We start from the raw sequence: 12,548 nt of genomic DNA, 5'->3' as shown, positions 1-12,548 counted from the left end.
TTGCACGTTATTTGTTCATTCATATCACAACTCTACAAGATAAATCTATGCATAGAAAACTAGCATCATCACACCATCGTGACCATGACCAATATTACCACCAACATCATTACTGTCACCACATCACCACCCTCACCACCATCACCATAATCACCACCATTACCATCACCACCACCATCACCACCATCACCACCACCATCACCACCACCATCACCACCATCACCACCACCATCACCACCACCATCACCACCATTACCACCACCATCACCACCACCATCACCACCATTACCACCACCATCACCACCACCATCACCACAATCACTACTATCATCACCACCAGGACTATTATCATCACCATCACCGGTCAAAACCCAAATTCCTAGGAGTGAAACTGTGAAGGGATGGATGGAATTCCCCCACCTAGGGGCTACTGTACCAGGAAACACAGCAGCCGAAGCACTCACTATCCATATGAAAGGAAACTCGGTTGGGCTGAAGACTTACACATGACCACTGGGTCTATGAAATTATGAAGGAGAAGAGAGTATGTAGGACTTTAGGAAGCAGGGGGAAATATCTTTTCCAGCAAGACCACACTTTCAAGCTATTTCAAAACCAAGGGTTAACACAGGCACATTTGACAGAGTTTAGGCCTCAGACTGCGTTACCCCTAAGTGGTCACCATCAGATAGGTTTCACTCACTGTTTCCTGCCTGTTTATGTCAAGAGCTGATTAGAAAGGAAATTTCTCACTGAAGGCCCCTGCCTCAGGGCCAGGAGAAGAGTTGTGATGAACAGAGAGGCCAAAGGATTCCAGACAAACCTTGCTGGGTCACCTCCTCAGCCTGATGCCACATCATTTCCTCTACATGCCACAGAGTCTAAACATGAAAACAGACAGTTCCCTGAACCCATGCTAAGTCCTTAGTTGATAAGCACCAGTCTTGTCACCGAAGCTAAATCTGTGACTGTACACTGGCCTCCCAACCTAAGCATCTCTGTGGGACTCCGGGGACTGGGGCTGAGAGAGGGGTTGACAGAGAAGACATGAAGGGAGGAGGTGAGAAAGGGTTGCCCATCTGATCATCAAACCCCGGGGAGGAAGTTCACGTGTAGACTCTGAACAGCAAATCAAAGCCTTGCTCACAGCATCTTTCTCCAGGTTCGCTTCAGGTAGATACAAAGGACAAGGTTCTTAAGCGAATAGCGTGTGTTCACATCCCACACACTGAAATGCCCTGATGTAACTGTTCTATGGGAGAAGAAAGAATACAGACTTATCTCTGAAGACTCTGGGAAACATTAAAGACTAAATTTGCCTCGCTTTGCTTTTGTTAATATAGCCTTTTTTTTTCCTGTTATGGGAATATCATGAGTGATCCTTGTGGTGGACCAAAATGGCGCACACTGTTCTCATCTCTGCTGAGACAGCTGTCAGGCTGGGAGAAGGTATTTTCATGAGCTGTTTACTAAGCATGGAGAGGGACAAAGCACAGACTTTAGTGGCAGAGTCCTCTGTCCTAGACAGAGGAAAGAAGGTGTGAGTGATGTTCACCTACGGAAGCATCAACCTCAGTCTGGTCTCTCACACTGATGGCACATTATCAAGGGAGGGAGTAAGAAAGCCACAGTTTTATTTCATAACCCCCTGCATATAATTTACAAACGCACGAGTCACTGTGTTTTTCTGTGGTCTTCATAAACACAACGGCAGAGATTACAATATTTTCATGATTTCTTTCCAGCCTTTAGAACTTTGGGAACATAGTAGATAGAAAAGATGCATTTAGCAAATGAATGAGATTGTAGTTATCCTGACTCTGTGAACAACCCGGAGTCAGGCTTCTTGGGGAAGAGAGAAGGGGATGGAAATACAGGAAGAGGTGTAACATGCACATCGGCACCTGTTTGTTAGGGGGCTCATCAGAATCACTTAGGTTTCTGCACTTGGGGTGAGGAGGAAGTCTAGAAAGATATCAAAATATGCATTATTATAGGATTAATTTTGACTATTCCAGCTATTTTTGATATTTTAAAAACATTCTATAATGAATAGTGGTTTGCTATTATCACCATGTTCAGACTAGAGAATGACTCTCTCATACTTGGCAGGGTTGATGCCTTTGGGCCAAGTTTCTTTTTACTGCTTCTGTGAACTGCCCCTCTTCCCTTTACCATTCTTCATCTCCTAACTGCTACACACACATGCACACGTGCACAACACACACACACACATACACACATGCATACCACACACACACACACACAACACACATACACACATGTATACCTCTCACATGCATATATCACACACACATGCACACCACACACTCATGCACATCACACACATACACACATGTATACCACACACACACATACCACACACACAACACACATATATACATGTAAACCACACACACAACACATATACATACATGTATACCTCTTACATGGACATAACATACACACATGCATACCACACACTCATGCATACCACACACATGTATACCACACACACAACACACACATACACACCATACATACATACATACACACATACACATGTGCATCACATGTATACCACACACTCATACACACATGCACATTACACACACATCACACATGCACTCACATATGGGCACTCACACACACACACACACACTCACATATCACACACACACATGAGTACCACATACTACATACTTATACATACATGCACATCACACATATCACATACATACACACACTTATGGGCACATACACTCACACACAATCACACACACATGTACATACTACACACATATATGCATATACTCATACATACACAGACATACACATATACACACAGACACGTGTGCACAGACACCAGACATGTATACGAACACACATAATGCATGCACATTCATGCTTTTACAGAATTGTTATAAGTTTGGCCTTGGTCTACAGAAAGCATGGGAAAGCAGCCCTTTGTTTCCTTCAGACTGGCATCCTAGCAGAAAACTGACCTTGACTTTCCAAGAGTGCTGATGACCTACCTGCCTCTCTCTGCTTCTGCGGAGCTCTGCCCAGATTCCAAGTCTTTGGCCTCCTCTAGTTCATCTCAACCCAGACTTGCTCTCTCCTGTGTGAGTTTGAATGCACACTGCCCTAATTCAAGATCTTCCTGAATCATTCGAATGTGACCTTATTTTGTAGCAGGATAGTTACAGGTAGAATTAATTATAACTAAGCCCTAATACAGATGGATGAGCCTCAGCTCAATCGTATATAGAAACACAGGACAAGAAGCAGGGATTGGAGAGACGCTCAGATAAGCAAAAATAGGTAGAAGCTATCAGAAACATGTGACAGGAAGGACGTTCCTTGGGCCTTCAGGGAGAGCAAGCTCGGGCTGTGCTCTTGGACTGGTAGCCTCTGTAGTTGGGTATAATAAAGTTGTCTGTTAACCCTGATATCTGGGGACTAGGTCAGAGCAACAGTGGAAGACTCAGGCTTAACTGAGTGTCCATGGAGTGTGTTGGGTACCCTGAAAGGCCTTCTCTTACTCAGCCTCTGTTGCTTGGAATTCTCAACACCCTGCACAAGAAGGGGGGGGGGAGGGAGGGAGGGATGTCCACTTGATCCTTTACTTACACCCGTGCAAGCTGCAGCTTAACACAAATCAGTTAAGGTTCAAACCTTTCCTTAACAAAAAACTTACTTATTCCAGGAACCCAAGCAAAGGACAAAGTGTCCTGAGAGTCTGACAAAGCCAGTGGACTACAATCCAATGGATCCCAATCTGGTGCTGTCACTTCTGAACCCACTCTCCAATAGGCTGGTGCCCCTAGTGTAGTGTCAAGGTGCCATGGGCTGTGGAACACAGCTCCTCGACCTCCACTGCCAGCCTTCCCTCTGCTCTCCTGGCTTCTGTCATGGAGGAAAAGCCAAGGAGAGGTCTCTCCTCTGCCTTTCCTCTCTTTGCCTTCCCTAGCAGTGAGAGATCCCAGAGACAACATCATGACAAGAAAGATGTCCAGGAGGTAGTGATGTCCTCTGTCTTGTGTCTCCTCCATCCAGGATGACTCACCTGCTCACTGAGGTGTGCTGGTCACCCTTCACTGATGTGGGCTCCCCCCTCCGCCCCCCCCCCCCCCGTCAGGGAAGTAAGGCTGTGGCTCATCAACGTCCCTATGAACTGCCTCAGCTCTCTTTACTCTTACACTGGATCTATCTCAAGATGCCTTTGGAATGAGCCTCTTCGCTGTTCTCTGTGGTAGATGGTCCGGGAGCCCTTTCCCTCTCTTTCAGGCCTCTGAGTTTCAGTTAAGCATTGCCTTAAGGTAGAAATCTTTGCGCACACACTGTCTCCCAACAGAGTCAGCTTCCCCACCAAGCTGCCTGCCCTCTTCTCAACAGAACTTCACTTTAGGGTTCAGGATGCTGTGTGCTTGGAAGAATGCCCATGTCTCCCACCAGACAATACCATGGTTTTATCTCTGCTTCCAGAGTACAGCCTGTGCATCAGACTCCAGCATCAGACGCTGAGGTTTCAGGGTTCAACCCCATGGGTCACCTGTGAGGCTGGGTCCTGCCTCTTCCCCGCTCAGGGTTTATACTTTTATATTCAATGTAAACACATATCTACTGCTAACAAAACACGTGTCTCCATGCTAATAGTCTGTGCAGCAAAGATGATCAATATAATCAATATGCACAGCCTTGTGACCTTTTCTTCTCAGAGAAAAGTGTGCGTCCATTTGATTTAATTTGCGTTACTTCTCACTGACTAATTTCCTTGAACAACCATCGCCATTTTCTTCAGATCTCTGATATTTCAGACTGACAGTTACACTTCTGTGGAAAATAATTTTTAATATGGTGTGTGTGTGTTGGAGACTCTTTTCATGAAGATATTTTCCAAAAGATGATTGTGTGTTTGGTCAGGGTGCTGCCTGCCCTCTTCCTCCTCCTTCCTTTTGCTGTCTTTTTCCAGTCCACGTAATTTGTTTTCACAGTAATATTTTAGCAGGACTCTTAGCTTATCCAATTTCAGCAGGCTGCATTTTCCCACTTACAAACACTCCCCTGTCTCGTTTCTCAACGAGGAGCTCACCTGTACATCCTCATTTTTTTTTTTTTTTTTTTGTAGTTCTTCGAAGATCTGCTAAGGGGGTGGGAAGCAAAGCTAAAATTGGGGAGACCCTCCTAAAAGAGGACATGCTGAAATGTAAGCCGTGTTCACTGGAGGGGAAAGCTGTGGTATCGATCCAGTAGGAAACCAGAAAGGAGTCTCCCGCAGCAGTGCCCATTGTGTGTGAGGCTCCCTGCCAAGACTTTATGTTCTTAAATTCTCCTTCTCGTCTGACCCGCCTTGACCCTGAGAGCTCATCAGGGATAACTTTCCTCACCTTGTTTATATTTGTCATCGAGGGCATGAATGTTGAGCAACTGATGGGTGTCAGGATTTTCTGGACATTAAGCGCGGTGCGGGGATAAAGTTCTTGCAGATTGATGTTTCTGAGGTAGACATCTCAGATGAAGAGGAACCGTTTAATTGGGGGAAGTAAGCATCCACTGGACAAGTTACAAGGATCCAGTCCTTCCTGCCCTCCCTCCACTTTTCAAATAAGAAAAGGAACTTTTGAGGGATGCCGACCATTGCATGATTAGTAGGAGATGAGACTTCGGTCATTCTGACTTCAGACTCTGCACTGACGAAGAGAAACATGGTGGTTCTGTGCCTTTCCTGTACCCTACCGAATGTGGTGGCTTCCTTAGTCCTACTCAAATCCCCGAACCTACACTCTCTCCTGTACACAGATGCTCTTGACAGCACGCAACCCTAGAAGAGCAGCTGCTTCTAATTTTAGGTTTGTGATCCAGTGAGTGAAAGGCTATCATTAAAGACATGCTGATTGGCTGACTTCCTGTGACGTCACCTAATTAGCGCATGCTCCGTTGAACTATTCCTCTAGCCACTCGGAGAGTAGACTGTAACCTAAGGCGGAGTTGTCTTTTTCTTATTCCCCAGAATAAGCCAGTCCCCAGATCTTGCTCTCAGGGACAGGAGCCTAGGAGCACTGGCCACAGAATGGATTGCCAACAGACAAGAACATTCAGACTGCACCATCCCCGCCTATGCTGGGACTATACTGGTAGCACGGGGACCACATCTTCCTGTGTTTAGGGAGGGGCGCACTCATCAGCACACTGATGGGCCGGCCTGAGATCTTACTGTCCTCTGCTCAGATGTTCTTGTATAGGGCTAATGTGTCACACTGAATCCCCAGGGGTATCGGGGACAACATAAAAGCAAGTGCTTTGAGAACTATTTTTTGTCAGATTCTCTTCCACACATACACCACCCTCGAAAAGCACCTTCCTTTTAACACCTGCGGCCTTCACAGCTTCAAAACATATTTTCCCAGTGGAAAGGGAAGCCGTCTGCATATTAAACAGACATCTGTTTATACTACCAGCCAGCCTCAAGGAAATTCTGTTTTCCTAGGGTGTTGGTTTATATAATTTGGAAATCCAATGTATCTAAGAAATTGATTCGAACACTGGAGGTTTACTCAGCTTTTCTCACTGCCTCTGGCCCAGGCTGAGCCTTTACTCACTTCCTGGCTCCTTGGCTCCAGTTGGCCCCACGTCAGACAACCTCTGGGTTCTCAGCCTCAGGAGACAAAGACGCCTCCACCCTCCTCCTCCTTGTTCCTGCTCAGAAGTTTTCCAGCAGATTGCTGACTATCACTTAACATCTTTAGCTTCCACAATAGGCTTGCCTTGCATCGCGGCAGGTGGCAAATCGTCCGATTTATCATTATTTGCATTTTTAATTGGAGGTATTTTAGGCCCAGAGAGGTTCTTTTTTCTTTTTTGTGGTTGTTTTGAAATAGGTCTCAAACTGACAGCACAAACATAATTCACCATTTGTTTTTCAGAACGCGTGTGGTTAAGGATCCACTGGCACACAGAAGGGTCATTAACAATCTAGACAAAGATGAAGTTACAGTTTGCTCTTCTCGCCTCCTACTCTCCCTTGTCTGAGCTCCAGGCTGCGAAGCACAGGGTGCTTTCGATCTGGCACTGTACCAACAGGAAAAGCCTCCTCAGTGGCGCCTTTGCCCATCTTCGGAATAGCCAAACGCTAAGCAACAGATACATTGACAGGCTTCTTTCTCCCCTGATGGAGGCACATGGATGCTCCTAACTGCTAGCATAATGTTTGAAGGGACATGAAAGAGTCTGATGTCCCTTCAGCTCCTCATTGTTCCTCACCCCATCAGGCAATGCTGTCTCTAAGCCCCACTTTAAGTAAAGCCAAGAAAGCACACACACACACACACACACACACACACACACACACACACACACACATATAGGCACGCACATGCATACACACACATTTTGTCTTCCACATACCACACAGCATAGCATACAATCTGTCCCCAGTTATTCAGCTTGGCATGTCTAGGGGGCATTTTCTAGATTAATGATGGGTGTATAAGTGGCATCTTGTATCCTGGACTGTATATGAAAGGCAGCTAAGCAAGCCAGGGAGAACAAGCCAGAAGCAACATTCCCCTGTGGTCTCTGTTTCAGTTACTGACCTGGGTTCCTGCCTGGGGTTCCTGTCTTGGTTTCCCCTCAGAGATAGACTGTGATTAGTCAGGGGACACAAGCCCTTTTTTCCTCAGATTGCTTTTGGTCATGGTGTTTATCACAGGAACAAAAAGTAAACAAGAATAACCACCAAGCTAGGTATTTTAGAGTTTTTCTCAGTTTCCCAAATGATGCACATTAAATGCTCCCAATAAATAAATGCACAAGCACAGGGAGATTAAGCCATGTACTAAGTAACACTCACTTCAGTAGCTGAGATGATTTCCCTTTGGGGGATTCCTTCCTTCAAGTGTTTCCAGAATGCCCACAGGTTTACTAGGTTCATGAGAACCACTAGGAAGGCTCCAGTGACCTCATCAAATATTAATGCCTTCCTAGACCCAAGAGAGTTAGACCTAAGATAGTCCTTGAGTGACTATGTAAATACCCAACCAAAATAAAGTCTTGCATCTAACCTCAGCTACAATTTACCTGAGACCTTGACACTGGCTATACTTATTAGTGGCTACACTTGATTCTGCTAATAAATTATGATGACCCCCCCCCAAAAAAAAAACCCAACAGCCCAGGCAACTGAATTCGGGCTTATTATGTGTAATGCTTCCTGTCCAGGAATAGTCGCTCTAGAATGTTTGAAGGGTGACATCGGAAGTATTTCCAGAGAACCTTTGGTATCTCTATGTAATTGACAGCATCTGGTCATACTCATATCGTGGCTACCTAAATGGACAAAACGCACTCCCGTGCAAACAGAACAGCCACATCCAATGTTTTGCAGAACAGGTCCACGTGTTCTTTAGCCTCTGGTTGCCATCTGACTTCTGCAAAGCTGCTCTCAGAGATTTGCAACACTGGGATGCACTTGCAGAGGCCCGTGAAAGAGTAGTCATCTCTGAAGGATCAGTTGGGTCGGCTTACAGTGGACCACTTGATCCGAATTCTGAAATTATCTCATCTCCCTAGGAAGGTTTGAAGAGCCAGCAAACGTCCTTTAGGTGGTTTTCACTCTGAGTAAATCGGTGCTTTGTAGAAAATATTTCTCACCACATGTGTAGCCTTCTCTATGGCCCACAATTTTCATACTTGACTTTTGAATTCAAATATTATATTTGGTTTCCAAAGATGCTTTCAAAAGCCTTCCAGATTTAGAGATTGTGGATACTGAAGTATGACGGACCTTCAGACTTTACTAATGGAAACCGATACCTCAGAGGTACTTTCAAATGTCAGTCTAGGATCATTTCATTTAGGCTGGCTCACTCAGGTGGGAGGGAATTGGAGAATCAGGTAATTATCTAGATAACCTGATTCAATAACTTTTTTTTTTTTTGCCTGCTCTCCCTTTTTTGGCCAGGATTCCTGTCTGAATGAACCGGCTTAGCCATTCCTGCCACACAGCCTGTTCCAAGTCCACCTGAACACTGGGCAATGAGCAAAACTCCAAGGACAATGGCTGGGACATCCTTGGCCTCAGGAGATGAGGTTACTAGACGGACAAGGACAGAAGCAACAACTGCTGTAGGCTGTTCTCCTAAGAGCTGTTCTGCACCCCTGCCTAAAAGAGGCCAGGAAGAAGACAGGGATCTTAGAAGTAGAGTTGGAGCAGACAGACTAAAATAAGCATAATTACAGATCTCCTTTCTCACGGCCCGTGGCCTTGCACCCTCCTGTTAGCTGAGCTCAGCTACGCCTGGCTTGTGGGGCAAACTGCTTCCAATAGGCAGACATCTTTGGTCTCATATTACATAACCAAATCACCCATGTATCTAGACCCAGTTTGCATCCTCGAATTCATCTTATTTTCCCGTCAAACAGATTTCCACGTCTCTGTCATTACTGTAGTTCCTTAGCCACAATTTTTCTTTTAAGCGAACCTATATTTCCTACAGGATAACGCTTGAAGTGCTCACACTGGTAAGTAGGGTCCTCGGGCTCTGCTCCCCACCTCACTTATCCCCACATCCCAGGAACCCCTGTTGCAGTCACACAGAGCTTCTTCTATGTCCCCTCCCTACCTTGGGCTGTTGTGGGTTTCCACTTCACCTGTCTGCTCTAGGCCCAACCCTATCTGAATCCTCTGAATCCTGCCTGAGCAGCTTGGCCAAAGGCCTCTTTGCTGTGAGGCTGGACTCACTGTTGCCCACCTAATTGCACTCCATGCAGGGATACACCTTACATGGATATCTTGTCTGGACAATGAATCATTCACTTGTAGGTAACATCTTTTGTCCATTTGATTACCATCTCTGTGTATGACACCATTTCATATCTCCATGGCATTCAGCAGCACACAGAAGTTTTTTAACAAGTGTCAAGATGAGAAATGCCTAGTTGTGGTTTCTACTCTCCTGGCCACACCTCCAGCCACACCCCCTTTGCCATTTTTGTACAGGGAAGCTGAGTGCATGAATTAGCCTCAGGTACTCATTAGCTGGAGGGATTAAACATGGACACTGGGGTCTGGCTGTTCCTTAGATGTGTGCTCTGGGCTCTGTGCTAACATGCAAAACAGGGATGTTGTAACATTGACACATGGTCGTTGAGGTTAAATAAGATCTCACAGGCAAGCCAGATGAGTAATTGGCACGCAGGAAGTACCTAATCAATGTTTGCTCGTCTTACTAAACATCCTGTCAAGAAAGATTCTTACACCTGGGCCCTGTCTCCTTTTTCAGAGCAAATGTCACTTGACAGGGAAGGCAAAAGTACAGTCTCCAGGAATAGCCCTTGGGGTAGGGCTCCAACCTTTGGAGCTGCTTGGTAGGTTGAGGTCTTCTCAAGGTGACTGGATTCTGGGATAACTCTGAACCTTATTCACTGGAATGGCCAACTCAACCCTTATGTACTGGCTGGTTTTGTGTCAACTTGACACAAGCTGGAGTTGTGAGTGACACAAGAGAAAGGAGCCTCCCTTGAGGAAATGCCTCCATGAGATCCAGCTGTAAAGCATTTTCTTAACTAGTGATCAAAGGGAGAGAGAGGTCCCAGCCCATTGTGAGTGGTGCCATCTCTAGGCTGGTAGACCTGGGGTATAAGAAAGCAGACTGAGCAAGCCAGGGGAAGCAAGCCAGTAAGTAACATCCCTCCATGGCCTCTGCATCAGCTCCTGCTTCCTGACCTGCTTGAGTTCCAGTCCTGACTTCCTTTGGTGATGAACAGCAATGTGGAAGTGTAATCTGAATAAACCCTTTCCTCCCCAACTTACTTCTTGGTCATGATGTTTGTGCAGGAATAGAAACCCTGACTAAGACACCTTATTTAAGAAGAGTTTGCTTTGCTCTTTTGTGAGCCTCTGCCACAGTCAACTGACAGAACAATAGCAACAGGTCGCTGGGTCTAAGAAAGACTAATCCAGTCTGGTATAGGATTCCTAGTCCTAGAGAGACTGAGGCAGGGGAATTAGAAGTTTGAGTTAATCTTGGAATACATAGCAAGATCCCATCACATTTTTTTTTTTTTTTTGTATAAAGCTATACTTTTTATGGTCACTGTGAAGCCAACTGCAGGCCCAGCAATGCAGAATATGAACGTGGCAGTCAGAGCCATACAATCAAACAGCAGCACTAAGCTAAGTCCCAGGCCGGAAGTCACCTCAGATTGTTGGGTGTTAGAACTTTCAGAGTCTCTAGGGGTCAGAGCTGTGTCTCAGATAGCTCATCTCTCTCTTCCTCTCTCTTCTTTCACCAGCCTTCTATATAGTTTAAAGCATCCCTGTTTTAGGCTCCTTTTCTCCAGGCCTACACCGGACCAAATAACCCGATCCATTCTTCCCCTACTGTGAACCCCAAAGACAGAAGCCCAAAGCCAATCACTCTGCCTTTGATAAGCACACAACCCATTTCGCTATTAAGTACTCGCAGAAGGGCCCCTGGGCCACCTGCGGGCAGGATGGCGAGTGGAAGGTTACCTTAAATTCAGTCTCAATGTTGGCCAGTCTGGCTAACTCATTGCTTAGCTCCAGCGCAGTGAGGACAGGGTCTTCACTGGATAGGGACAGGTAGGCGGCACTGGCCAGTCCTTTGTAGGCATTCATCCGCGAGCGGGAGTGGCTGAAGGAGTCCTTGCGCTGCTTCTCGGTGCACTCATTGCACTTGCAGAAGTAGTCATGGGGCCGCTCAATGCGCGCACCCTTGAGCAGCAGGATGTGTACAATCTCATACTCCTGGCAGTGGGCCGCCAGGATGATGGGTGTGATGTCATGGGAGAAGCGCGTGCCATCCTCGTCATAGGCATAGAAGTCATCGTCCCGCAGCTCCTGCTCCAGCGGGCTGAGCGTCAGCCGCTGGCCCTGTGCGAAGGCCGGATGGCTGAGGATGGCCTCCACAATGCGCACGTAGCCCTTGCTGATGGCCAGCAGCAGCGCGTCGCCCACTCGCGCCAAGTTCTCCTTCTTCAGCAGCAGTTCAGTGACCTCTAGGTGCTCGTTGCCCACGGCTAGCTGCAGCGCGTTCTGCCCCATGTAGTCCACGCAGTTGAAATTGAGCGTCTTGGACTCCTCCAGCATTTTCCTGACCACTGGTATGTTGCCATACTCCGCCGAGTCCAGGAAGCGCTCCTCCTCAGGGGTCAGACTGGTGCCCTTCTCGTTGAACATGTAGGCAGGACCCCGGATGGCCTGGCGGCGCCCCTTCTCCCTCAAGGTGGTGTGCCGGCGCTGCATGTTTTTGAAGGTGCTGCTCCCCAACCTGAAGGACAATGGCAAAGACGCTTGGTTACTTTTCGGGGGGGCCTGAGGACTATTCGGAAGGACAAAGAAAATCTGATATTTAAGACTGTTAAGACGAGCCTGAAATACTGTTTTTGTTTGTTTTGCTGTGACCATTTTTGTTCTTTGGGTTTTTGTTTTTCTCTTGGAAGAATACTGACTCACTGTCCTCTCTCCTTGAGGTCAGAGGGGTGGGGCAGAGCTGATAAGCCCCTTGAGATGTCCTGTAGAAGTG

At 46.6% G+C, this 12,548-nt stretch overlaps 1 protein-coding gene across 1 annotated transcript in view; it reads right to left on the bottom strand.

The window, feature by feature from the left end:
- TRPC7 (transient receptor potential cation channel subfamily C member 7) overlaps positions 1 to 12,268 on the bottom strand; it is a gene marked incomplete at both ends in the record, with an annotated part of 110,571 nt that extends 98,303 nt beyond the window's left edge. The window contains one exon of the mRNA XM_080914411.1: positions 11,516 to 12,268. Within this exon, the coding sequence (XP_080770537.1) occupies positions 11,516 to 12,268 (753 nt within the window). The remainder of the gene's footprint in view (positions 1 to 11,515) is intronic.
- Between the last annotated feature and the right edge of the window lie 280 nt (positions 12,269 to 12,548).

Source organism: Micromys minutus (assembly GCF_963924665.1).
Source record: "Micromys minutus genome assembly, chromosome: 1".
Classification (NCBI taxonomy): domain Eukaryota; kingdom Metazoa; phylum Chordata; class Mammalia; order Rodentia; family Muridae; genus Micromys; species Micromys minutus.
The sequence above is the reverse complement of the archived record's forward strand: the minus strand, read 5'-3'. Positions and strand labels throughout refer to the sequence as shown.